General features: G+C 51.5%; 1 protein-coding gene across 1 annotated transcript in view; it reads left to right on the top strand.

Moving 5' to 3' along the window:
- RTN4RL1 (reticulon 4 receptor like 1) overlaps positions 1–20,884 on the top strand; it is a 31,649-nt gene extending 10,765 nt beyond the window's left edge. Inside the window, exon 2 of the mRNA XM_082068199.1 lies at positions 17,758–20,884. Within this exon, the coding sequence (XP_081924325.1) occupies positions 17,758–19,121 (1,364 nt within the window). The 3' untranslated portion in view covers positions 19,122–20,884. The remainder of the gene's footprint in view (positions 1–17,757) is intronic.
- The last annotated feature ends 6,457 nt before the right edge of the window (positions 20,885–27,341 follow it).

Raw genomic sequence — 27,341 nt, 5'->3', positions numbered from 1 at the left:
CAGGGGATGTTTCCCTCCTTGCCCCGAGCTGCTGCAGAGCCAGAGCCATGTCAGGGACCTGGCATCACCCTGGCCGTGCCGTGGGGTGAAGGGCTGGGGACCCCCCCAGGTCTCAGGGACGTTGCTGAGAGTCCTCAAGTGCATCTGCATCCTGACACGTCATGATTCCCAGGCCTTGCACAACCATAAGTTAGCGCTAATGATGGAGCGGCAGATTTACGATGCGAAAGAGCAGCTGCTTGAACCTAGAGAGGATTGCGGATGGGGATTTAATAATCCTGCCGTCAGCCCAGAGTTGGCTCTGTAGTTGCTGGCTTCTCTGCCAGGCTTTTCTAAGAAAACTTCTAGGGCTGGGGGGAACAAAATGAAGCAAAGCAAGTGGTCTGTGCCACCCGCAGGAGCGGGGATGGTGAGAGATGCCTGTGGAGCCTGGGGTGGATGGAGGATGCTGCAACAGGCAGAAGGGTCCATGCCAGGCTCAGCCATGTGGTGTCTGGAAACCTCCAGCAACTGTCCCTTGTGTGGGCCATGTGCCCTGGAGATGGACTACACTGCATGTCCAGCTTGGCCGAGGCTTGGGCTTGAGCCTCCTGCTCATTCCTTGGTGTTGTGGTTGCATGCTTTAACTTCAGAGCTCACCGCAAAGCCTTGCGTGCAAGCGGGTGGTGTTTGCAGGAGGTGCTGCAGCGGGTTGATGCTCTCCTGGGGTTTTAATGACGTTATGGCTGAATTAATTGGGGTGTCCTCAGGGGTCAGCCCCTGGCATCCCACTGGCCTCTGGGAACAAGAGGCGGCTGTTGGGTTGTGAGCTCTGGCAAGTTGCTGCTGGTGCGGGGACCTGTTGAGTGACCTGCTCAGCCCCAAAATTTCACTTCCCAAGCATGCACAGCAGTGTTGGCATCTCTGCTGTAGTTGGGAGCCAGGCCGGTGGTGCCCCCCTCAAGCCACCCCTGGGGGTGCCCCCCTGCACCCCACAGCAGCGATGAGCTGGGCTCTTCTTCCTAATTCTGCTTGATCCCTGCTAATGTACCAGCAGATGTTCTCATTATCCATTTAAACATATAATCCTCCCCCCAATCCCGCTAAGCTCTTGGCCTGCCCGATACCTTGTGGCACATCGTTCCACAGGTTAATTACGCATTTTTAATTAATCACCGAGCATAGAGTGACCCATGAATAAGGGATGCAAAGCTCCAGCAGTTGGGAATGGCCAGCAAACCATCCCCAGGTAGAACCGGGCCGATGTTTGGTTCTCCCTGAATAACAAACCCGTCTCTAAAAATTCCTGGTTTGTGGATCTGACGTGACCGGAGGATGGGATGGAGCTGTACCCGGCACGGATGGGACCCCACGTCCCCCACCAAAGGGGAAGGGACCGTGTTCCCACTGGAGCTGTCTGGGTCCCACCTGGGAGCAACGGAGCAAGTGCGAGGGGGAGGAAGAGTGAGGCAGGGAGGGAAGAAAAAATCACATGTTGTTTTTAAAAGGCGTTTTTGAGTGAATGCTGAATAGGGTTTGGGAAAATTGCCTTAAAGGCCTGTTCTCTGCAGGGACGGAGCTTTTCATGGAGCACGAGTATTTTGAAACTTAATTGCACATTTGCACGGGCTAGTGTTTTTATTTCTCTCAGGTCTCCGAGGTGGTCTTTGAAGATTGCTGTCTCTCTGTAATGGTTTTCTTTATCTCAAACAAATTCCGCACACCTGCGAGGTGGAGCTGCTTGAAAGAAATGATGTCGAAATTGGCTCTCAATTTAATAAATCTGCAAATGGAGCTGGGATGCAGAGAGGCGAGGTGGTTGGTGGGGCTGGCTCTGCCTCCTCCCCTCTTCCCACCTCTCCTCTCCCTTCCTCTCGCAATCAGCTCGTTTCAGCCGCTCTGTGGGCTGGGGCGAGATGGAGCTGAGGGATGGGGGTCCAGATGCTGCCTCTGCCCCCTGCAAGCACTGATGGGGTCTCTGGCTGAATGCCTGGTGGCGCAGACACCTCTAACAGCCACCTGGCCACACATTAACCCTCACAAGAAAGTCCTTGAGGTGCTGGAGTGAGTTGAGAGAAGGGAACGGAGCTGGGGAAGGGGCTGGAGCACAAGTGTGATGGGAGCGGCTGAGGGACCTGGGGGGTTCAACCTGGAGAACAGGAGCTGAGGGGAGACGTTCTGATCTCTGAACTGCCTGAAAGGATCTTGGACCCAGGAGGAGTCAGGCTCTACTCCCAAGGAACAGGCTCCAGGATGAGAGGAAATGGCCTCAAATTGTGCCTGGGGAGGTTTAGATTGGATATCGGGAGCAGTTTCTTCCCAGAAAGGGTTGTCGGGCATTGGAACAGGCTGCCCAGGGCAGTGGTGGAGTCACCATCCCTGGAGGGTTGAACAGACATGGAGATGAGGTTCTCAGGGACAGGGGTTAGTGCCAGTGTTGGGTTAATGATTGGACTCGATGATCTTGATGGTCTCTTCCAACTGCAATGATTCTGTGATTCTGTGACACAAACCCGTCCGTGCGTCTGAAACTAGTGGCAAAAGCTGCCATAGGGTGAGTGTTCAGAGCCCTGCCATGCACTGTGAGTGTGCCGCTCTGCTCAGCTATGCTGGCCAGAGACGATGCTACAAACTGAATGCCAACTATCCCAAAAACCCTCCAATGCCGTTTTGTTTCCTGGCCTCAGGTTTGGGGTTTGGAGCTGCAGTTTTCTCCGGCAGCTCCTCTTGCAGCCATCACCATGTGCCAGTGGCCATTTATCCTGCTCTGATAACCCATGCTGTGGCTCCCCAAGTGATGTTTAGCAGGTTTTCCATTTTGGAAGCAGGGCCAAGCACTGGAGAAACACCAGCAGCACCATTCAGTGGTGGCTGTACCACTGCACAGGCAGAAATAAAACCCCTGGGTGGCTGGGACAGTGTGTGCTGGGCAGCCCGGCTGTCAGGCGGAGAGGAATGGGCATCCATGGGAGGACACAGACAGGTTAATGGCAGCTGTGGATGCTGCACAATTGGATTTTGCCTCCATGTTTCTTAAGGAATCGGTATAGCTCCCTTGCTCAGAAATCCGCTGGTCCCACTCCTCTCCCTGGGACCCTTGGTGGCAGTAGGGTGACCTGTCACCCATGGAAAGCACCCAAAAGGCTGCTCAAAACGCACCTTGACCGGCTCCCCAGTGGTGAGGTTACACACAGAGGCCACGCCAGCGCCTGCACAAACCCGGCTGCTCACACTCGCTTGGCTTCAGGTGAACAAGACACTCGGCGGTTTTATTGCCTTGCTGGATTTTGTTCCACTCGGTTATTCAGCACAATTGAATTTGCTGCCGCAAAGGCAGCAGCCGGCCCAGCCAGAGCTCCTGCGCCGCCCTCGCCGCTCCGGTGGGACCGTGACCTTGTCTCGGTGGCTCATGTAGCCCCTGGCTGGGTAATTCAGCACTGATGCGGGGGCCAGGCATTTACTTTCCTCCTGCTGAGCATCCTGGCGTGGTCTGACTCCCTTACCTGAACCAAATCCTCACTCTGCTCCACTTTTAATCATTGACCTTGTAAATGCTTTCAGGGAAAGCATCCACCTTCCCAGCTCCCTCCTCTCTCTCTCTCACCCGACTGCGTCCCTCTGTCCTCATCTCCCTGCGTAGCTGTCGAAGTGCCGATGCCCCGCACATCACTGCGGTACCTGAACCCCTGGGCAGCGCAGAAACGTGTGTCCCCATGATGCAAACCCTCCCCAAGTTTTAGTCACGCTCACAGTTCACGGTGTTAAGTTGGGAAATGACACTTCATGTTTCTCCTTCCTTGCTTCTCAGACTTATGTAAAAAACACCTCTGGCTCTCCTGAAACACTCGTTTCTTGGCCTGTTTTCTCTTTGTGCAGGAAGCTGTGGGGTTGGGAGTGTCCGGGGGGCAGAGCCGTCCGGGAAGGCTGCCGAAGCCTCAGTCTCTCCATATCGACAGCGACGGCTCTTCTCCCGCAGCTCCTGTGCCATCGCCTCTGTCCCTTGATTGAATTAGGGGGCTGTAACCCGCCTCCCTTCCAGCCACGGTCTCCGCTGCGCCGGGCTCAGATGGTGAACTTGAGAGCCATAATTTAATAAGTCTCAGGCAGACAGCGCGCTCAGATCGCCGTCGGGATCTTTCACCTCCTCCCCGCCCAGCCATGCGCTGATTTACGCTCCCAGGCGACAGCCGGGATCTCGCCCGGGATTTTTGGTCTGCTGGGATACGTTGCTCTTTTCCCAAAGTGGGGTGAGCTGGGAACAGGAGCAGGACCGTATGTGCTGCGGTTGATGTGGTGTTCGCCTGCACGACCCTTCATTAGGTTGGCCCTTCGTTTGTTGGAGGTGGGAGCAGAAGGACCCCGTGTCCTTATGGCAGTGGCTGCTCTCGAGCTTCGCAGGCACAACGAGTTAAAAGTTGCAATTAGCAAAGTGCTGACGGTGGGAAGGTGGGGTGGGAAGTGAGTGGCGCTAAATGAAACCTGAAAGGTTATTCCAATAAACGGCAGTGCGGTTTGCAGCTGCGCTTGCTTTCCTGGGAGCTGGGGGATGAGGGCGGCGAGTCTGCCAGGAGCCTGCAGGACGGGATCCAGGGAAGGGCAAGAGATGCTGGATGGGATGGGGGATGTTGCTCAAGGATGCTCTGGTGCCGACATCACTTGCAGCACATGGGGGCTGTTCTGTGCCCTTGCCGGGAGAGTGACAGCACAAGAATAGTTGGTGGGGGTTTCTTTTAAGTGCCCCCGAAGGAAGCCTCTTGGAGGCTGGCAGGAGCTTGGCGCTTACAGGAATGAAAAATATGTCAGGGGAATTAAAGTGGGAGGGGGACAGGCCACTGTACCCCAAGGATGCTCGCACCAGCACCAAGCTGGGAGCACGGTGGGGTGGGTGCTGCCCACCCAGTGGCCCCCCTGGCTTCTCTGCTGAATCCTGGCACAGGGGCAGAGCCCAGTGCCGTCTGATTTTGCGTGGGGAGGGTTTCGGGGATCGGCGTGAGCCACAATGCTTTTGGCCGGGAATCCTTGTAGCGTGAGAGTCGCTGTCAGCCGCAGCGGGGGCTGCAGGGGGAGCGGGGCTGCGCAGGGTGGGGGTTCCCAGGAATCTCTTCTCTTCCAGCCGAGCAGGCAGGAGCGCAGGCAGGCGCAGGCAGCCAGCGGTGGCCTCTCCCTGCCAGACGTTGCTGTTCCAGCTCTCTGCTGGTGCGACACCACAGTGCTATTATTAGACTCTGCTGGGTCTCTGTGGGGAGCTGTGAACTCCCCGGTGCCTCCAGTAGGTCATCAGATGCTGGGCAGAGTGGAATCTGCTGGCACCGGTAGCGACAAGAAGCCCCAGCGAGCTCAGAGGGGGTTTGGGTGGCAGCGAGAGGTGGCAAAGACCCCCTGTACATCACAGTCCGGGCTGCAACTGAAGCAGCAAAAGGCAATTAGTTGTTTAATGAGAGATTTGTCTGATGAGGAGGGGACTGGACCCCTGGGAACGCCGGCGGCAAGGAGGGCAGAGCTTGGGCGGGTGGTGGATGCTGCCCCAGCAGAGATGTGGGATGTGGGGCTCTATGTGAAGTCACACATAAAAACCACATCTGAACTTCACAGCATCAGTGTCAAATGGAAACATGATGCCCCATCACCACCAGCATCGTTGGGAGGCATGGGTGGAGCGCGGCGGGGCCACAGCACCCCGGCACACCCCATCCTGTGCCGGAGGAGGGCTGGGGCTGGGGACACGTGGCATCTCCCCTCTCCCGCCCTCTCCCCCAGCCTGGTTTCCAAGCAGGAGTGTTTAAATGCCTTTTATGTTGTGACTCAAATGATGAAAGGCCCGAAAATGGGACTAACAAAGACGAGTTGTACTTCAGAATGAAAAAACCCATGAAAGCAGCAGATGCTGTCATAGGAATAAATTGTATCAACAGCGATCAGATGGGAAGTGAAAAGTCAGAACGGACTTGCTCCCTCTTTCCTGTTTCCAGCAAAAATGTCTGGGTCCATGAATTTAGCCAGAATCAGGTAGGATGAAAGGCTTTGTCTGACAAGGCATTTCAAAGCATCTGGGAGCCTCCTGAGAAAATGTGGCCACTTGGACAGGGAAATGGAGCCCCTCAGTTTTAATGAGCATTTCAGTTGCCTTCCTTTATCCTTCTGCCAAGATCTTCCTTTTTCTCTTTTCCTCCTAAAAAAATCCCAACAACAAAACCTATTTCTGCTGTTTGCGATTTGTTTTAACTTTGCAAAACATGCATTTAAGCAACACGACGTGAAGGAGGCCGAGGGTAAAACATCCCCGTTGCTCCATACAGCCAGGCCTGTTGCTTCTCGCCATAAATATCTCCCTGCAGCAGCCAGTCTGGCCATTTCGGCTGCTGCCGAGTTGGGACCATGTGCCTGTGGCCGAGACCCTGATACCAGCACCCTGGCACTGGGACCCTCGCACCGACGTGGCTGCAGCCCCTGACAGCACTGGAAAGGGCAGCAGGGCCAGGGGGAGAGCATCTGACCCCCCACATCCCCCCAGTGCCTTTGGCAGGAGCTGAGCCATCCATCATCCATCAGAGATGCTCCTTTGGGGACGGGTTGTGTATTTTAGGAACAGCCTGGCTGAGCATCAGTGAGCAGCGCTACGTTCCCACAGGCTGTGTCCAGTTCCCACAGACCAGTTCGCATGGCCTGCCCTGTCCCAGAAGGATACTGGCAAACTGGGAGGGGGAGGAAAGGATGCTTGTTCACCACGCAAGGAGCAGGATTTCTTTTGAAGGCAGCACCCAAAGCAAATCCTTTCTGCGCTCTGTGAGCCAGTGGGAAGGAACCCTGTGACCATCCTGCAGCCCCTGGCTTCTGCTGACTCAGCAGCTCCAACAAATGGGTGTCAATGCCCCCGTGCATCCCCCAGCCCTTCCCCAGTACAGCCAGGTCAGATGCTCTCACTGCTTGGCTGTTCCCTGCTTCTCTTCATCTCACAGCATTTCTCTGCAGCAGTTTCTATTCCTACTGGAAATTTTGAGGCTGTGAGGTCCAGCCTGTGCATCCCAGCACTGAACGGGAGCTCTGCCAGTCACGGGGAAAGCAGGGACATTGGCTTGGAGTTTGTAATTGGCTCCTAAAGCAGTAGGAAATGGCTGGAACCAGCAGAAAGGCAGAACTGGTCTCCTTCTCGCCCCCCTCCATATTTAGGGGGGTTTTGGCTGCTCAGACAGCACCTCCCTGCCCATACACTGCCCTTCAGCCCCGCTGCGTGGTTGCAGGTCACAGCCACTGTGAGCATGACCTCAATTCCCACACCCCACTTCGATCCTGAATACTTTTCCGGGCCCTCCAGTCAGAAAACCCATCATCATCCTTCCCCATCAGTTAAACGACCTAAATAATAGACTTGGTTTGGGGCCGGGGGCCACATCCCCTTCCCTGCCCCCCAGCCCGCCCCAGGTGCAGAGCAGGTACCACTTCCTAGCATCTTTCAGCATCTCCCATTCCCTTCCCAGCCCCCGCAGCGATTTACCATCACAGCCCATCTCCCCTTTCTGCTGTGACTGGATTGCACGCGGGCTATAATTAATAGAAATTAGACTGTCGAGACCTTGCAGCCCCCATCCCGTAATTACTTGGCCTTGCTGCGTTCAAAGTGCAGAGATCGGCGGCGAGCTCGCAAGCCACCGGTGATGGCAACGCATCCCGTTAACAAGATATTTTTATTAAGCTTTTAATGCAGGCACTTGTGCGGTGCTGGGGCATGTGCAGCATCTCCATGAAGTCTGCTCCCGGGGGGGGTTGCACGGGGGGATATTTCGGGATGAAATGCTGGCTTTAGGGCTAGACAAAGCAGGATATTAGCAAAGTGTCGTGCCCCAACCGCATTCATCGCTTGCACATTAATTCCCAGCTCCCCACCGCTCCAGCCATCCAACTGTACAGATTCAGGGGCTTGGCAAAGTCCCTCCATCCTAGAGCTCTCCCACATCCCCCTGCACCCCGAGAGCCGTGTGGGAGCGTAACGATGCCCGACATCTAACCGGGGACATGGCATCTCCCCAACGGCTCATTAAACCTCCTAACAAACCCTGTGCGAGGCGCGGGGTGGGTGATGGAGCGCAGCTCTTCACACCGCTCAGCTTTTATCGCTGTGCTTTTCTCGAGCTGGTAAAAAGTTCAGTGCAAAGCACAGGAGAGGTCTCTGAAAGGCAGCCGCACTCCTGACCCAGCGTGCTCACACTCGTCTCCACCAGGATCAGGGGTTTTGCTGGTGTCTGTGATGCTCGCTTGGTTGCCGACCCGTGGGGATGTTCACTTGGAGGGCTTGTAGCATCGTGCATCTGCCCTGAGAGGAGACTGAGGGCCTGGGGAAAGGTGCTGCTGCTCATTTCGGGTGCAGGAGAAAGATGCAAGGCTGTGGGTTGGGCTCCAGCTGGTACTATCGCTTTTTTGTTTTTTTTTTTTTTTGTTTTGTTTTTTTAATGGGAAGAAAATGTGACAGAGCTGGTGGCTTTGATGCCCGCCCGTCAGTCTCCTTCCCCCCTGCTGCAGGCAGAACGATGTGCCTGAATGGGGAAGAAGATACATGACAGGCTCCAATTTGCCCTCTTCTCCACCAAACACAAGGACATCCAGTCACTCTGAAATGCAGAAAGACTGAAAGGGGATGAAAGGGAGCCCGCGCGGCACAGTGTGTAATTGGCTTGTGGATCTCAGTGGCACAGGACACCGCTGGGGTCGGGACCTCAGCGGGATTACACGTTCGTAGAGCTGATGCTCTCCCTATTAGCTATGCCAGCACAAAAACACCGCAGAAGGGCCCTTTGCCTTCCTGTTTCAGGCCACCATTCCTTCCCTGCTCCATCCAGGGGAAGGTCCATCCAGTGCATCCCTGATTTTCTGATGAGAAATCCCAGTTTTTGCATCTCCTGTGGACGTGGGCTGGATAGCAGGGCAGCCAAGTGTGCACTGGGAGCCCAGGCAGCTGTCACTTTGCTCTTCCATCTCACTTTTGCTCTCTTCTGGCTGTATTTCTGATCCTAAAGAAACTCTGTAGGTCCGAGCCAGCCACTGGCAGGGAATTGAGCTGGTGAATCTGCTTTCCCTACACATGAGCTTGTTCAGCATTTGATACCAGTCTGGCTGGTGCTCATCTTGGGTGCGTTTTGTCATTTCATCTGCAATTGTTTTGCTGTAAAGCACCTCGCTTGCCGGGCTGTTTTACAAAGGACACCGTCCTTATTACTGCTGTGAATGAACTACTTTGCATTTCTGTGAATGGGAAGGAAAAACTTGTCACCTCAGGACAAAAAGGGAGTGGAAGTATCTGATGATCCCCTGAGACACCGCAGACAATCCACTAAGCTCAAGTCATCCTCCTGTATTTCTCTCTCCTCGGGGGAAACTGGAATTATTAGTCCCTTCTCAAGCACCTCAAGACGTCTCTGTCCTTCGCCAATTCCTGTCCTGGCTTTGCAGGCGTGTCCCACCACCATGTCCTGGGGACCAGCAAAGGATGCCCAGTGCCTGCTGGGGGTCAGGACGGCAGTGCCAAGAGCTGATGAAGCCCCTGGCCATGCCTGAAATCCTGTGGTATCCCTGCATGCCATGCTCAGGGTGTCCTGGGCCACACTGTCCTCTCCTGGAGGAGTAGGAGCATCCTGGTGCCCATCGACACCTCCAGCCATGGCAAGACCCAAGGATTCAACTCATCCGCGTGTAAAGAGAGATGTGCCATTTCTCTCTGGCATTGTCTCTCCTCTGGGAAGGGCCCAGTGGCTTTTGAGGTGCTGGTCCATCATGTGTGATGGGATGAGACACAGGGGCACAATAAACCCTCCAGCAGCAGGGAAAGGAGAGTCAAGAAAAGAAGATGAGCTCTTCTCCCTGGTATCCAGGGACAGGACATGTGGAATGGTTCAAAGCTGTGCAAGGGGAAGTTTAAACTGAACATTAGGAAGCAATTTTTTACTGAGAGTGTGGTCAAACACTGGAACGGGCTTCCTAGATGCCCTAAACCTGTCCCTCTTTAAGAGGCATTTGGGCAAAATGCCCTAAATAACATGATTTAACTTTTGGTCAGCCCTGAAGTGGTCTGGCAGCTGGACCAGATGATCATTGTAGGCCCCCTCCAACTGAAACTTCTATCAGCCCAGGCTCTGATTTAAATAACCTTCTCCCAGGTGCTGGTTTGTGCCCCGTGCCTGCAGCCGTAGGTCTGGCAGCATCTGCCTGCAGCTGCACTCCCAGAGCATCGTGGCCGTGGAAGGGGTTCTGCAAACCAGGGTTAAACAGAGCAGATCGCACAGGGAAAACACACTCCACACTCTGTTTCTGCATATGTTAGTCCTGAAACAAACATTTACATTAAACAAGTTTCTATAGCTGTGTTTCCAATCCCACAGCCACTTCCACTGTTGCCCTCCTTTCTTTTATCCCCCTCTTTCTGTTAGCTGGAGCAGCGGGATGAGGAGACGCAGACACAGAGAGGAGTGCTAATTAAACAGGGAGTTCCACATTAGGGTACAAATCCTCTGGACCAGCACAAGCCCTGCCAATTTCTATATTTATTTATTATTTTTTTCAGTACAGTTGTAATTTCCAGTGGTGCCTCCAGCACCGGGAGAGAGTTCAGGGGCTGCTCTTGGAGAGGATTAGCGTGCTGGAAGCATTATTACTTTCCTTCGCTGTGAATTCAGGAGTGATTCCCTGATGGCTGCACTCTATATAGAAGTGAATCGGTGCTAATTTGTTTTTGAGGATCACACATCCACCAACATGTGAAAGACAATCCTGCCTCTCGATGTATATTTTCGAGTCAGTGCTACAGCAAACAACGGAAAACAAGCAAGCCAAGGAAGCCAGACCTCCTTCGGCCTGAAAGCCAGAGCTGGAAAAGAACAGACTCTATTTTTTTTAATGCTTGTGTGATTTGGTGCTGCCGTCTTCCCAGGATTGTTTTGGGTTTTGGTGATGGGCAGCAGGTGATGGGCATCCCTGGCATGGAAAGCCTCAGGGATGCTGCATTGGACAGGATGTCAAAGAGACTGAGCATAAAAGGCTCCTTTTTTCCTCCCCCTCTTTTAAATCATCCTCGAGTTTAACTGTGAGAGAGGAATAAATTAACTAATTGAATCTGTAATGACAGAGGGGCCGGGCACCTGGCAGGAGAGCAGCCACCCCACCACCCATCACTCCTCTGTCTTTATTTGTGTGATTCAGAGGGACGTGGTCCGTGGGGAGATATCAGAGCCGGCTGAAATGGAAGACAAAGCTATTGTTTCAAACAGAGTTATTGATTTTTACATTATTACACTATGAAATTTATGGTCTGGTTTCAAACTGCAATAGGAGTTAATGACCACCATCCAGAAACTTCCAGGTGACCTTGGCCTTGACTTTGGTGGAAGAAGGTGAGTAGCTCCAGATACCAGGTCAGCAAATGTAAAATTAAGCTGCAGTGTCCTAAAGGACTTGATTTTGGGGTGCTGCTGATCCCAGGTCCCTGCCCTGAGCTTTAGCTCACTGCGAACTCCAGGCTGAGTGAGAGCAGTGATGGAGGGGAGAGAAATTGGACCTTCTCAGCTCCAGACAAAAGCCACTTCTGCTGTTAAGCGACATTTTGCTCCTCTGGAAGCCCCCAGCCAGAAGCACCATGATATCCTCAGAGCTCCTGAGCACGGTTCTCCATCCTTACCTGACCAAGGGTTTGCTCCGTCGGTCCCCACTGGAAAAATGCAAACCAGGGGGCTTTGGGATGGCAGAGAAGCATCTGGAGAGGAGACAACACAGCCCAGAACAGGAGAAACCCCGTAAGAGGGGAGGGCAATGGGCAGTGCCTGCAAAAGGCACGGCCCATTCCCGGTGCTGCTGGCTCTCCTGTCTCGGTTGCATGCGGAGAATTCGCTTTAAATGTTGGGTAGCCCCAACATCTCAGTTAACACATGAGATTCTGGTGACCCAGGCAGGTTTATAGGGGCTACAGTACTCCCCAGGCTAAAGTCTTTTCCTGGCTTTTCTTTAAAAGGTCCCTCCTGAGGCATCTTTTGGCACCAGCCTCTTCCCAAAGCTTTCCTGAGATATATTTCTTTCCAATTTCCTTGTATACGTCTTCCTCTGGGAACAGCCTTTCCTCTTGCCAGGGAAGAAAGGCAATTTCCAGCTGGTGGAGAAGGGTTTTTTTCTTGTAGTACCTTCTCCCTGGAACATCCCTGACGCTGCACCCTGAGCTAAAGTTGTGCGAAGCCGGTAGCCTCCAAGCTCATCTTCTGCCTCGGAGGTCATAATTGCCATTAAATCACAGCTTGCCTAACCAAATTATGCAAAACCGAAATTATCTCCAATGATTTTTATGTTGCTGAAATGTTCCAGAACTGCCGGGGTGATGACTGGGGGATTGGGAGCAGCTGTCACTCCATCAGAAACCATAACTCCAAACAGCTGGGATCTGTCAGTTATTTATGACACCGTTCGCGAAGAAAAAAAAAAGAGTAATGATGAAGGTGGATGGGTGGTTGCCACTCTAGGGCTGAAAGGCAGCTCATGCAGAAAGCAAAGCCCTGCGCCGTGTCTGCAGCCGATGCTGCGGGGAGCGAACCCACTGAGGATGCTGCTGCTGCCGAGCGCTGCAGGACCTGCACCGGCAGGGCTTTGCGGAGAGGCTGACAGCAAGCTGCTGCTCGCTGGGGAATTTCGTCTCTGTGACAGTCAGGATGGGCTTGTTTGTTTTATCCTCTGTGTTGCAAAACAAAAAAAAAAAAGGGGGGGGGGAAAAACCCCGCAGCTACTAAGCATGGGTCTGACACCACTTTGTCCAACCATCCCAGATCGGAAGTTTCAATCGTGGCTCATGCCCAGTTGCCATCGCTGCTCTGGCCTTGCCTGTCATCGTCCTTCACTTGGCAGATGAAATTGTGAACATTTGAGGCTTCTTTTTCTCCCTAGAGAGCCTCTGCGGCCGTGAGAATGTCCCATCCTGAGTTAGTTCCCAGGTTTAAAAGTTTCTTTTCCCCTGGGGGTCATAGTTGTCTCTTTGTGCCTCTGTTCACTCAGGGTGGATCTGGAAGCATCTTTTGGTAGTTCCAGGGTGTGCACGGGGCAGGAAAATCTCTCCCCGGAGCTCGCTGGCAGTGACGTGGTGCTGTTACACCAGGTGTGAATTTGGCCTCAGATGCGGGTGAGTGATGAGTAGGCTGCTGCCTTTTTGATAACACCAGCTGCAAGCAGAAGCCAGATGCTTTGTCCCCACTTGTAGCTCGCTCTGGTTAAGTATTATTATTTATATTATGTAGTAGCTATACATAGTGTTTTATGGCAGTAAAGATACATAAATCAGCAGCCAGAAGTCGAGGGCTTTGCTCTAAAGAGCTTATAAATCTAACAGCTTGAGCAGCACCGGTAATGGCCACAGTAAGTAGGCAGTCAAGTTCCATGTAGACATGAGCTAAGATGGGTCTCCCAAAGCAGATGGTGGTTTAGGGGAGATTTGAAAGAGGAGCAACCTGCTCCATCCTCCAGACCAGATCCTGCCGGACGGAGAATTAGATGGGCCATGACCTGTATAAGCTTGTCTGGGTGGAGGGCTGAAAGCTTCCATCTGAGAAAAGCAGCTCGCAAAGAGGGAACAGGCAGGGGGTGGCGAGGGCTCACGGGCAGGGATGCTTTTGGGGGACGCTGCAGGTTCATCCCCATTGGGCATGAAGCATCTATCCTTGTCCTAAGTGATTCTTTTTTTCCCCTTGAGCCTGAGACCCCTAATGAAAATAAGTAGCATTACATCTTCCTAAATAAACCAAGGCCTTAAAAACCTTAAAATGCAAGAAGACTGCTGGCACAGGTGCACCCTGCTCTCTGGTGCCATGGGGCCAGCGTCCCTGCTGTGGTGGCAAAGAAGTATTCTAACCCTTCAAACCTCCCCCCCGCCCCGCCTTATCCTGAGTATCAAACCAGCTTTTTTTTAAACAAAAAAAACCTTCCTGTGCTGGCATTGGCTCAGGAGGAACCTGGTTTGGGCTGGAGAGAGATGTGCTGTGTCTGGCCGATCGCGCTGGCTCCGGGCGTCTGCATTCTTCTGGCCACTTTCAGCTCTTGCTCAAATTGAGGCTTCACGCTAAATGCATTACGCTGTATAACAATTAATCCCGTGCTACATATAGAAAGTCCTTACTCATCAATAATGCATGCGGGAGGAGTGATTTTCACTCTCAGTAATAAGGCTAAGACAATGGAAACAAGCAGGTAATGGAGAACATTTATAATGATGTTAATCTAATAATGAGTCTAATGCTGTTAAAAGTAAGACTGCAAACTGGACGTATCCAAAGATAAATTATTTCAAGCATTCATTAACTGATGCCTAATTAATGCCCAATTAGAGAGATGCTACATGGGAAATGGTTTGGACAGTTGGACGAATTCATTCCAATCACTGAAACCTCAATCCAAAGCAGGAGGCGGCAGAAGGACACTGCGAGCAGCAGCCGGGGTGACACAGCGCATCGGTGGGAGAAAGCCAGGAGATAAACACCCCCTTGCTGTTTTTATCCGTGTCAGCAGGGCTTTGTTTTTATTCACTTCACCGGCAGGTTTCTGCTGATTTTTCTGTGCGGCTTTTGAAGCTCTCCCTCCCCAGTGAGCCCTGACACACGTGCTGGTGACCCTCCATCTGCCTCACAACCTTTACAAGATGAAGCTGAAAGGGCTGTGTTAGGAATAACTAGTTCAACCAGTTAGGTAGGGTCTAACTCTCTGGGAGCTGGGCTGGGAGCTTGTGGGAAGCTCCTGATGGCACTTCCCAGCCTGGGAAGCCCAGCGACACCCAGCCACTCATCCCCATGGGACTTGGCTTCTGGTCATGACAACGCCGGTGTCACCAGGCTCAAGAGCTTCGTGGCTCTGCGACCACAGCCTCTATGTTCCTTAGGGGTCTCATTTGCAAATCTAAACGGTGACCAAGCCCAGAGCATCCCAGGAGCAGCTCCTCACAGCACTAGGCAATTGGCAGGTTTTACGGTCATGGAGGGAGGGCATTCTTGATGAGACCATGTGCCCATAGCGGATCCACTGGGGAGTCCTTAGGTTTCTTCTCTCTGAGTCCTGCCCACCTAATTGTTATTTTTTCTAAGTATTCATCCTTCTATATCCCCCTTCTCCTTACCCCTGAGTCACAGCACATAGGTAGAGACACATCCCTGCCCTTTCTTCCTGCTGTCTTACTCTTGGGAAGCTGAGAACCAGTAGCACACCGGCCTATCCCCATCGCCATCCACAACCGCAGGAGTCACGTCTCCCTCTCCATGGGAACTCCAGCTATTAACTCACGAATGCCTGTTAATTAAAGAGATGGACTCAGTTCCCTCTGACCTTTACCTCCCGAGTTATCGCTGCAGGCAGGGAGCCGCTAAACACCGCGCTCCCTTTCGACAGGAGCCTCTACCTTGGCCGTGCTCCAGGGAGAGACCCAAGCTGCCTTCGTCCATTGCCACACGTTGCTAACAGCCGCCTGTCATCGCTGTCCCTAGATGTGAAATCGTGTCTGCTCCGAGATCCCTGCCCGGCTCCACCTCTCGTCAGTAATCCCGTTAGCCTGGCAACTGTCGTGTCACGGAAGAGCGCATAAAACCGTTGTTTGGAAGCAATATGTAATCTTCCAACCTGCTGCTTATAGCTGGGAGATGGTTTATTGATTCAGGCCCTTGTGATTTGGTATTTGCAATAACAGACTCCGCATGTGGGAGATCGTCACAGTGCTTGTGCCTGGCAGGATTTTACTAATGAACATAAGACCTACAGAAGGCTTTGTGCTTCAGTGTCACCGAGGTAAGACGGGGAATGTGAAACCATCCCACCTTGGCGAAGTACATCCATGAGTAAAAAAACCCAGCAGAATGTATCAGCAAATGTAGCTTTATCTTCACCATTGTTATCTGGCACTCAGATAATCACAGTATTCTCAAGATACCGCTGTTTCCCAGGCTGAGCTCGCACGGCGAGTTGCAGCGAGGGCTCCAGTTTTGGCAGGGAGCTCTCGGTAGTCAGCGCTGGCACGATGCTCCCACCAGCACAGCCCCTCTCTCATCGCAAAGGCATGACAGCAAAGCCAAAAGGCTACGGCGGTGACTTGGAGAACGTTCTTTTTTTCCTACACAGCCGTAGGAGTTGTTGCAAACTAAACGTTCCTGACTTACAGCCCCTTTCTGGCAGCCATGCAGGAATGAGACATCCCTCCTGGTAGCCGGTGTTTAATTCCTGAAGGGCAGCGCCTGGAGGAAGTTCTCCCCTTCTCAGCACAGCCAAGGCTTGGTCCAACACTTTGGCTTGCAATGCTATTTTTTGTTTAATTAACAGCCCAGTCAGAGATGACTGCCTCTTACTGGTGATTTATGGAGAGTCTGAATAACCCAGTTTATCTAAAAATGTGACAACTTTGTGTCGAAAGGATGGGTCCAGATGGACGGGTCACCTTCTGTTAACTGTATGGTAATAGATCTCCACACCAGGCAAAAGGCAACGGTAACCACAGAGTTATATTTCAAACACAATTAACAAGAAAACAGTGAGGGTTTTTTTTGCCTTCCACTTGTATTCAGCTGTAGGCGCTGAAAAGAGGGACTGTAAAAGCCTAAGGGGTCCAGGCTCATGGATTAGCCGGTGATAATGACATGGAGTAATTAGAGATGAACTCCACTTCCACTCTTGTTTTTCAGATTATTACAAGTCGAGTGCAAGGCGAGGACTCGTGGGCAGGATGGCACCGGCAGCTGTACGCTGCTCCGCTGTTACTCCTTTTCCCCTGTAAAGTCCAGAGGCAGAATTCATTAGACATGAGCAAATTTTGCGTGTAAGAGGGAAAAGCCAAATCTAGAAGGAAAAGCTGAATGAGAAATGACAAGTCTGGTGCAATGAGTCTGAAAAGCCACTCGGCGCAGAAGGAATAGCCTGAAAGCAAGCCTGGTGCGAGGAGTGGGAGCGAGACGGGAATGGGGCGGCAAAAGCAGCACTCGTTGAGCTGAGCAGAGGGAGGGGATGATTATTGCCTTGCTCACCGCTTCTTCTCCGCAGCGAGAAAGCCCTGGTCACCAGCACACGCTGTAGCATTAGAGGATGCAATATGCTTTGCCACAGGACATCCATTTAAAAATATGTCTAAGCATCCCACTTCCAAACGGAGTTTTTCAGCTCAGCCTTTTCCACCACCTGCTGACAAGATATTTCTCCTGTAAATCGCTTGGTTTTCAGGGTGGATGGTGATGTCTGACAACTGTAGTAAAAGGAGACGGTGGGGATGGGGCTGCGCCTTTGGGGGAGTTGGTTGTGCTGTGCAGATGTGCTGCACACAGGGAATTTTAAGTGATTTGCTGGGAATTACTGAAGCTCTGTACCTTTTCCTGTCTGATACGTAAGCGCGGGTGATTTAAGAGCTGCATTACAGGAGGGGTAGACACCTGCGAGGGTTTGCATCTCCTCTGTTTGCTCTCACATATTTGCACAACGGCATTTCCCCCGACTCCGCTGCCTACCTGCAGGCAAAGGGCTTTGCTGCCTGTGCTGCTGGCACAAATTCCCCGGAGAAAATTTACCCTGCCTGTTTGGGGCTGGGAGCGCAACCGCCTGCCTGTTGCAGGCAGGGCGAGGAGGCAGGGAGTGCTCCATCCAACATGTTTAAACTACCATGGGTGATGAGCCCACCCATCACAGCCATGTAATTCACGAGTGGAATGGAGGGCTGAGTCAATTTGGGACGTTTTTTACCCGGCGATGGGTGGGTGGGGGGTGCACCTGTCCCCGCTGACGCCGCTGTCCCCTCTCTCTGCACAGGGGGGTTTGCAGAGCTGCTGCTGGTGCTGCTGGGGCTGAAGGTGCCCAGCGCCCTGGGCTGCCCCACTGACTGCGTGTGCTACCCGTCCCCCATGACCGTCAGCTGCCAGGCTCACAACTTCGTCACCATCCCCGAGGGCATCCCCGAGGACAGCGAGAGGATCTTCCTCCAGAACAACCAGATCACCTTGCTGCTCCGGGGCCACTTCAGCCCCTCCATGGTCACCCTCTGGATCTACTCCAACAACATCACCTTCATTGACCCCAACACCTTCGATGGGTTTGTCAACCTGGAAGAGCTGGACCTGGGGGACAATCGCTACTTAAGGGCTTTGGCTGCAGACACTTTCCAAGGGCTGGTGAAACTCCATGCCTTGTATCTGTACAAGTGCGGGCTGAGCTCCCTCCCCAGTGGGATATTCGGTGGCCTCCACAACCTGCAATACCTTTACCTGCAAGACAACCACATTGAGTTCCTTCAGGATGATATTTTTGTTGACTTGGTTAACCTCAGCCATCTTTTTCTCCATGGAAACAAGCTCTGGAGCCTCCATCAGAACACGTTCAGGGGATTAATAAACCTGGATCGGCTGCTCATCCATCAAAATCAGCTGCAGTGGATTCACAGACGGGCTTTTCATGACCTCCGAAGATTGACCACCCTTTTCCTGTTCAATAACAGCCTCTCGGAGCTGCAGGGGGACTGCCTGGCCCACCTGGGAGCCCTGGAGTTTCTCAGGCTGAACGGGAACCCGTGGAGCTGCGATTGCAAAGCCCGTTCACTCTGGGAATGGCTGCACAGGTTCCGAGGCTCCAGCTCCAGTGTGATCTGCGAGTCCCCCGAGCAGATGCATGGTAAGGACCTCAAGGTGCTAAGAGCAGAAGACTTTAGGAACTGTTCGGGGTCCGAGTCCCTCCATCAGATAAAAACACATACTTTTTCCACATCAGACAGAGGAGCCTCCAAAACCCACCACCCTCACCACTCCTCCAAGGAGAAGGCGAAGGAGAGAGGGGCCGAGAATGGTTTGCACAGCAGCCAGCCCGCTGGCCCCCCCGGCTCCCGGCCGGGCTATCGCAAACCCGGCAAGAACTGCACCAGCCACAAAAGCCGTAACCGAACCTCAAAACCGGTGTCCTTGGGGCCGCGGAAAAACGGGCAGGAGGTTCCAGACTATGTGCCCGATTATCAGCACAAATTCAATTTTGGGGTGATGCCAACACTCTCCCCTAAACGTAAGGGTAAGTGTACCCGGCGGACACCCATCCGCCCCCCCAGTGGGGTCCAGCAGGCAGCCGGCTGCCCGGGGCTCAGGGCATCGCTCCTGGTTTTCATGATGGTCTTAGCGGCCGTCATCCGCTGAGCCCCCGGCTGCGGACGGAGCGATTCTATACTGCCACCAATCTACAAAGGACCAGAGTTTCTTTTCTTCTTCTTTTTTTGTACATGGCGAGCGTTGGCCTGGTGAAGGGAAGAATGTTGTCTCGGCATCTTGACGGTCTCTCCGTGCCCGGCCGGGCTGCCAAGGCGGACTGTGCCGAACGCAGCGGGAGCGGATTAAAAAGGCATTATCACACCTTGTCACAAAACAGCCTAACCGAGCACCTACAACAACAACAACAACAACAAGCCAACCTTACAAAAACCACATCAGAGGGATGGTGGCCAATTCATTGGTGACAACAACTGGACAAATGGACTGTATCCATGCTCTTGTGAAATCCCGTTCATTTGAGAGCGCTCTGAATGACCCCTCCAATTACCGAAAGGAACATAATTGCTGTAAAAAATGATCACCAATTAAGCCTACACTGTTTCTCTGAAAGTGAGTGCAAGGACACTGATACCGATGTAATAAGGACATTGGTTCTCCCACGTTTTAGCCCTTTTGGCTCCAAACCCAGAGGCCAAAGTTGGCTGGGAATCTCTTAGAAGACAATCTCAAACCCCTGAATATCTCAGGCATTACAGCAGAACAGGGCTTGCCTGCTGGGCTTGGAGTAGCCAACAACCAAAGGAAAGACTGATTAGAGGTGGAATTAAACAAAAACAAAACAAGAAACCCAACACTTAAAGAAATGAGGTACCCGCAGGAGGTGTGTTTTTTTTGTAACCATGCTCACATATCTGAAAAACAACCAAACCCGACAAATGCACAGGCTGCCCCCCTTCCCCTCAATTATCCATATGTATGTCTTATAATGTTTATAAACTATATGGAAACTATATCTTCAGAACTAAGGATTGTATCATTGAATTTATAGCAGACCAGTATATGATTTTTGTTTTTCCTCGAAGAAAACAAACCGGCAGCAGTGCCTACAGATGCCGAAAGCCATCGGGCGGGCTGAGCGCACGGGGGAACCACGGCGGACCAATGTTCTCAGCAATTCAGAGCACTAAACTTCGGGAGGGGTGGGGGGGAAGGTTGTATGTGATGCAGCAAAGTCCATATCCAGAGAGCCAAAACTCACCCTTACATCTTAATTTGTAACCGGGGGGAGAGAGAGATTAATTAGTCCAAACAAATAGAGCCATAGAGCTCTGTCTCCAGAGAGCGCTGCGAGGCCCCGGGGAGCAGAGGGGCATTTTTGGGGCTGGGGGCAGAGAGGGGCTTCCCAGCCATGTCGGTGGTGTGAGGACCTTTATAGCTGGACTAAGGTTTTCACTGGGGCAGCAAGGAGCAGTTCCCAGGCTGCAGATAGTCCTGACAGCGTCAGGAGAGTTTTTGTTTCTTAAAAGGAACAAGGTTGTGTCGTGGGGAGAGTCAGAGAAGGAGGAAACTACAGCTCATGGGGGACCGGTGAGAAGCGCAGTGCCCAGGGTTTCTGGTCCACGGTAGGAAAGAAAAATAAATGGTCCAAGACAGTCATTCAAAGGGGGTTGTGGTGAGGCGGAGGAGAGGGAGCATATCTGCTTGTTCCCCTCATCCCGAATTGAACCCCATGGCGGAGCAATGCGTTTGCTGGTTGGGGACACGGCAGAGCCGGCGGCAGCAGCGATGGTGCCCATGGGCTTGGGGAGGCGTTGCCCAAATTCTGCAGTTGGTGTGACTTCCCTGTCAGCGTGGATGTGTGAGACCAAACAGCCACTGAAGTTAATGAAACAAGGGAAATAAAAGTGATCTTGGACAAGAAAAGCCTGCGTTTCATTTTGTAATGGTATCCCGCTGGCGGTGGCACATTTCTAGCCCGTAGCACACATAGGGGCTGGAAAGCCTGGAGGCAGGAGTTCATGTTTTCCATCAGACACACCACTAATTTCAGGAAGAACAGGCCAGCTCAGAAATCCACTGTCCCATCCCCTCTGGGGACAGGGAAATGGTGTTTACACAGTGGCAGATCCTCCGGAGGTATCTGGAAATGAAAAGGGAAACTCCACCCCCCCTCCAAAAAAAAAAAAGAAGAAAATTCTCCAATGCACTTATTTTTAAGTGGGAAGCTGGGGTGGAATGGTGTCTTCTGTCCATCTCACAAACAAAGATGAGCAGGGGCTTGGCTGATTTGCTTTTAAATATCCTTCTTGGGGAACAGCAGGAGTAACTGGGAGGAGAAAGGAAGAGGTTACTTCATCAAGCCCTCTCCCTTCCAGCTCCTACCCAAAGTTTGCTGTCTACAGGGCTCTAAAGCTCCACTAAAGGGATGCCCAATGCAGCCAGAACAAATAATCTGTGATCCGAAATAGCTCCCTCACGTCCTACTCTCTATAACCAATAGCAACTGAATGAGTCTGGCACTGTCCCTTAGAAGTGGAGAATGTTGTTATGTTGGTTATTTCGTTTCATACTCTGGAAATCAAAGCTCTCAGTGGGAGAATGAAGAAGAGAAGCACTTTATTAATTTTTTTAAGTCTGTGTGTAACTCCTGTAATATAGGAGTAAAATGTCAGCACAGGAGATGCTAATGTTTTATAAATAATTTGGGTGCAGCAGGAACGATGGATAGTATTTGAGATGAATTATATTAGAACAGACTATGCCTGGCTCAAAACCATAATTGTATTTTTAGTATCTTTCCCTTTAACATGTAGGAAAAATAAAGGCAACTCCACGGTGTATTACAAACCTTGTCAATCAAGCGCTCTAACTCCTAGCAATAAAGGCTACTGTTTAAAAACCAGAAGGGAGACATGATACAGTGCTAAATAGGAGATGTCACTTGACATGGACTATAGGTTTCTGATGTTCCTTCTGCCTTCCCCTTCACTGTTGTCCCTCCCCGTGCCCATCCTTCCTCCACGACCACAGCTCTTTGAGGACAAACTAAATTTTTATGGCATGCTCTGACACTTAGCCTCAATAACTAACTTCCCATCTGCATGGTTCAGCTCTACCATGGCCCTTGGTTCACTCTTGTGTGTTTTTCCCCCAATCCCTTCATACAATATGTCTTCATGCATTTTGAATGTTGCTCTGAGGGCTGGCATAAATCCCCAAAGCAGCACTCCCACAACCTCAAAGCAAATATCTCTCCAGTCGAGCGGACACAGGTATAACCACGACTTGCCAGAGCGAGTCTGGCTCAGGCTGGGAATAAGTTGGAGAAATTTGGGATTTAGTTAGAATCACTGCCAAAGACCACAGGTTTGACAGGGAGGTCCCTGGGGTGAAGGGCTGAACCCCCGGGGTGATGACAAGCACCATGTTGAGCTCCTGTTGGGACCAGCTGGATCAATGGGTTGAGGTCAATTGTATAAGGTTCAACAAGGCCAAGTGCCAGGTCCCGCACCTGGGTCACAACAACCCGAGGCAGTGCTACAGGGTCGGGGAAGAGTGGCTGGAAAGCTGCCTGGCAGAAAAGGACCTGGGGCTGTTGGTTGACAGTGGCTGAACATGAGCCAGCATGTGCCCAGGTGGCCAAGAAGGCCACCAGCATCCTGGCTTGTATCAGTACTGGTGTGGCCAGCAGGACCAGGGCAGTGACCATCCCCCTGGACTGGGCACTGGTGAAGCCAAACCTTGAATTCTGGGGTCAGTTTTGGGCCACTCACACCAAGAAAGCCCTTGAGGTGCTGAAGCGAGTTGAGAGAAGGGAACGGAGCTGGTGAGGGGCTGGAGCACAAGTGTGATGGGAACAACTGAGGGACCTGGGGGATTCAGCTGGAGAACAGGAGCTGAGAGGAGACCTTCTGATCTCTGAACTGCCTGAAAGGAGCTTGGAGCATGGAGGGCGTTGGTCTCTTCTCCCAAGGAACAAGCAACAGGATGAGAGGAAATGGGGAGTTGCGCCAGGGGAGGTTTAGATTGGACATTAGAAAAAATTTCTTCACTGAATCGAGCATTGGAACAGGCTTCCCAGGGCATTGGTGGAGTCACGATCTCTGGAGGGGTTTGAAAGATGCGTAGATGTGGTGTTTAGGGAGATGATTTAGAGGTGGACTTGGCAGTGTTGAGTGAATGGTTGGACTCCATGATCTTAAGGGTCTTTTCCAACTTAAATGATTCTGTGATTCTATAAACCCAAACCCCTCCATGCTCCACAGCGCTGCCTAGGTCCCCTGGCCATGCCACCATTCCCCTTCCCAGTGAGGGGAATGAGCCGTGAGCTGGTGCCATTCACTGTCACAATCTCAGCCTGGACATTCACGGATTCCCCTCTCCAGGGTCGGGCAGACAAGCTGCCCGTTGCCAATGTGGTGAGACGCTGCCGGTAGCTCCCCGCAGCTCGGCTGCGAGCTCCAAACACCTCCCCTGGGAAATGTGTCACTTGAGCATTTGTTTGCTCGTTGGTTTCCAGTTCCTTTAGCGTTCCCTGGGCTGCCGTCCGCACCACGCGCGGCTCTGGCAGACGAGCCGAGCCCTGTCGGTGTGGCTGCCTTGTCCCTCTTTACCTGATTGCATCAGTGAGCTTTAATGCTCTAACTTTGGGCTGTTCATACAAATCCTTTCCATTAATAAAAATAAACAGCAGAGAACCCAGAAGAGACCCCAGACTGTGCCTCTGGAAACACATCCCCAGCAGCAGAATCCCGTTTCCTGAGTCAGAGCCAATTTTCTCTCCATTGTACACTTTTCCACAGTTTCATGCTGTAATTGCTAATACGGAGCTTTTCGTACATGCTTTCAAAACACAAACCATATGACACTGCATCTCTTTTATCCTCCCAGCCAGGATGAAAACCAAACACCTCCCGGATATTGAGCATAATTTTTTAGTTTATCAGTCTAAACCAACACCACAAGTCAGTAGTTTCTCCTATATTCCCCATCGCTTCCCGGACAACACTTGAACCCCTCCCGGCACCACTTCCAAATTGTTCCCTTTGTCTGAGAAAGCTGCTCTGCGACGTGTACCCACTTTCAGAGGGACAGAGCATAACAAAACCATCACTTCTTGTTTCTCATAAGCTAAATAACACTTTTTGTGGCACTTCCAGTTCACCCTTCCTTAAATCCTCCCCTGTCTTAGCCTCAGCCACACCCCCGGTAACACTTCCCAAGATCACATTCTCCATTGCATGACCAGGAATATTTCCCTTTTCATCGCTTCTTATCTCCCTGAGGACTTGTAGGCTGATATCATTCCTATCTGCCACCAGCCCCTCTTCTTTCTCTTAACACACCCAGCAGCCCCCGAGCTCACAACTCCTGAAGCACATCATCACTGACACCAGACGATGGGAAGGGCGATTACAGCTCCTGCATTGCTGACCGTGGTGGAGTTTGTGGGTTCCAGGTGGAAGCAAAAGCAGCTGTGCAAACAGGAGACAGATGACTGCAGCAGTGCTCACGTTCTGCAATACGTGTTTTTGGAAGGTGGCGCGCTGGCATTGCCGGTGAGCCAAACCCGCTCTCTACCTGAATAAGAAGTGCCTCGAGTTGCACCAGGGGAGGTTTAGATTGGATCCTGGGAACAATTTCTTCCCAGAAAGGGTTGTTGGGCATTGGAACAGGCTGCCCAGGGCAGTGGTGGAGTCACCATCCCTGGAGGGGTTGAACAGATGCAGAGATGAGGTTCTCAGGGACATGGGTTAGTGCCAGTGTTGGGTTAAAGCTTGGACTCGATGATCTTGAAGGTCTCTTCCAATCAAAGTGATTCTATGATTCCAGCCCCAGGAGCAGCACCCCTCCGGAATCCCTGTCTATCTCAGCATCCCACCATACCCTCCATCCTCCCTTCTCCTTTAAAGGGGAGAAGGATCTTTCATCTCAGTGTCCACCTCAGTCCCTGACCCCCACTCAAAAGCAGCCAATTAGGGGAACAAAAGCAAGTGTTCTAACACAAGCCGCTCGCTACCCAGCTCATTGCTGTGAGGAGATGCTCACTGAAATCCTTCCCAGCCTGTAAATATGGGTGAAATTCTCCCCACGCCCAGCCGCTCTGCAGACGCCTCTTTATCTCTCTGCAGGCTCCTCGGCTCATCCCACCCTCACCCGCACAACCCGAGTCCTTTCCGGAGCTGCCCTCCATCCTCTTCCTCCTTTGTGAAAACAGAATCAAAATAACTGTTTAACAAATCAGCCATTACCTTCTCCCATGTCACCAATTCCCCACTATCATTTCGTAATTGGCCAATTTTCTCTTTTACCTTCTCTCTGCTCTGAATACGTCTCGGGAAGCTCTGATTGTGTGTTAAAATATCCTCCCTAATTCACTGCTCAATATCTCTTTCTGCTCTTCTAATTGCCCTTTTAACTTGCTTCTAATTTTTTTATAAATCTCCTAATCCTCTTCCTGCACAAGTTGTTTACACGCACCAGAGAATGTATATGTATTAGCAGATGTTCCTGGGTAAATAATGCACAAAAGAATATTACAGCTTCACGCAAGCTGCAATTACTGCTTTCCTCAGAACAAGCCCTGTTTAACCCTCCTATTTAGGGCACACGCCCCTGCTCGCGCTGCGCATCTCCAGGTTATTTCACTCCTGCTGCAGAACATTAACACCACCAGCTCCACCACAGCTCTGGAAAAAAAAAAATAGAATTAAAAATAATTAAAAAAATGAAAGGATAAAGAGAATAGTACAGTTATGTTCCAACAAATCTGTGGTGGTTATTTTTTTGGGAGCACAGCTAGAAGAAACGAAACAAAATAGCTACACGACTGGAACACAGCAGCACAACCCCAAGTAATAAACAAATTTGATAGTCTCGGTGCTTTTGATTTATGGACAGCTTACTGTGCTCCCCGCTCTCAGGGACTCAGTTGTCAAAGCCCTTGCACCGCAGAGAGGCAGAGGGTCAGGCAGGGGTCGTTTGCCATCCGCTTTGTGAAAGACTTCCCAAAATTACTCAGAATTTCCTTTCTCTTTTCTATTTCTTTTCTTTCTCTCTTTTTTTTTTGGCAGTCTCTTTCTCACAAAACACTGCAGGACCTGCCAGATGCTTTAACTTCTGTATTTTCCAGCGAAAGGGTGATGCTAAATCATACATTTAAAGTTACACGTCTCATTCAAATGAAAAGACTCAGGTCATCCCCCAGGGAAAGTGACCCTGGGTCTGGGAACAAGTCAGTGTTTCACACCCCAGCCCTTGATCTCGGGGACAAAAGGCGTCGCGGGTACCGGGAAGCTCCAGGAGATGGGGGCTATTTTGTACTTACAGCCAACACTTTGTTGCTGCCTAAATACCAAATCGTGATTAACAATAATGTTCTGGCCACCAGAACATCTCTGGGAATGGCGTCCACCTTTGTCACCTCCATCCTGACTAAAGCAGGTCCTGCTGCACCCCAGGAGCTGCCCATGAACCTGCCCAGGGGTCAGAAGGATAAAAAGTAAAATCGAGAGGGAGGAAAAGCAAAATCAGATGGAAACCGTAAAAGTTCACCTCGTGCTTTTCAGAGGCTGCTCTGCCACGCAGGGTCAAAAGCAAAACACTTCTACTAAAATATGAAATTGTTCCTGTGACAAACTGCAGATTCCCGAGTCCATTCCAGAATAACAAAACTCTCAGCGATTTGCTGACTCGCCCAGAAAGATTTCCATTTCTTCCCCACCTCCGTACACTTTATTTCCCAGAGAAGCAGATCCCGCTCCCACCAAGGGTTGCCATCCCCAGAGATGGATTTTGTTTGCTTCAATTTGAGCTGCACCAGCTTCCTCTGATCCCCCCCTCACCGGGCAGGTACCGCAGCATCCTCAGCACAGGACTCTGTGCTGCACCTTCCCCACCTCGCAGCCGAGATTTAACACCTCCACTTCAAGCCTAACAGCGTGACTTGGTTATATTTTTTTTCCTACAGACCTAGTGAAATTTCTCACAGACCTGATTTCTCAATAGTGCATACAAATTGCTCTCTCTGGAAAAGGTTTTCATAGTTATTCCCCTCAGTCAGTCCTTCCACAGCCAGAATTTCCTGTAATCAAAGGTCTTGGTTTCTCACAGGTCTTCTCTACCGAAGCATTTCTAGGTGGGCTGTCTCATGAACTGCCTTGCATGTCCTCAGAATAAGACCCGTTTAACCCTCCTGGGAGTTCACACAGTATCTGTATTATTTTCAACTCGTGCATTAACCTCATTCTAAAATATAAAAATTTAAAAAACAGAAGGAAAAGCTGAGCGACCCTTTTGGCACATACCCTGCCAAAGGGTCCCGAGAAGGACCAAACCTGCAAAACCCATTGGCACAGAGTCTGCAGG

Source organism: Streptopelia decaocto (assembly GCF_964273445.1).
Source record: "Streptopelia decaocto genome assembly, chromosome: 18".
NCBI classification, from domain to species: Eukaryota; Metazoa; Chordata; class Aves; order Columbiformes; family Columbidae; genus Streptopelia; species Streptopelia decaocto.
The sequence above is the reverse complement of the archived record's forward strand: the minus strand, read 5'-3'. Positions and strand labels throughout refer to the sequence as shown.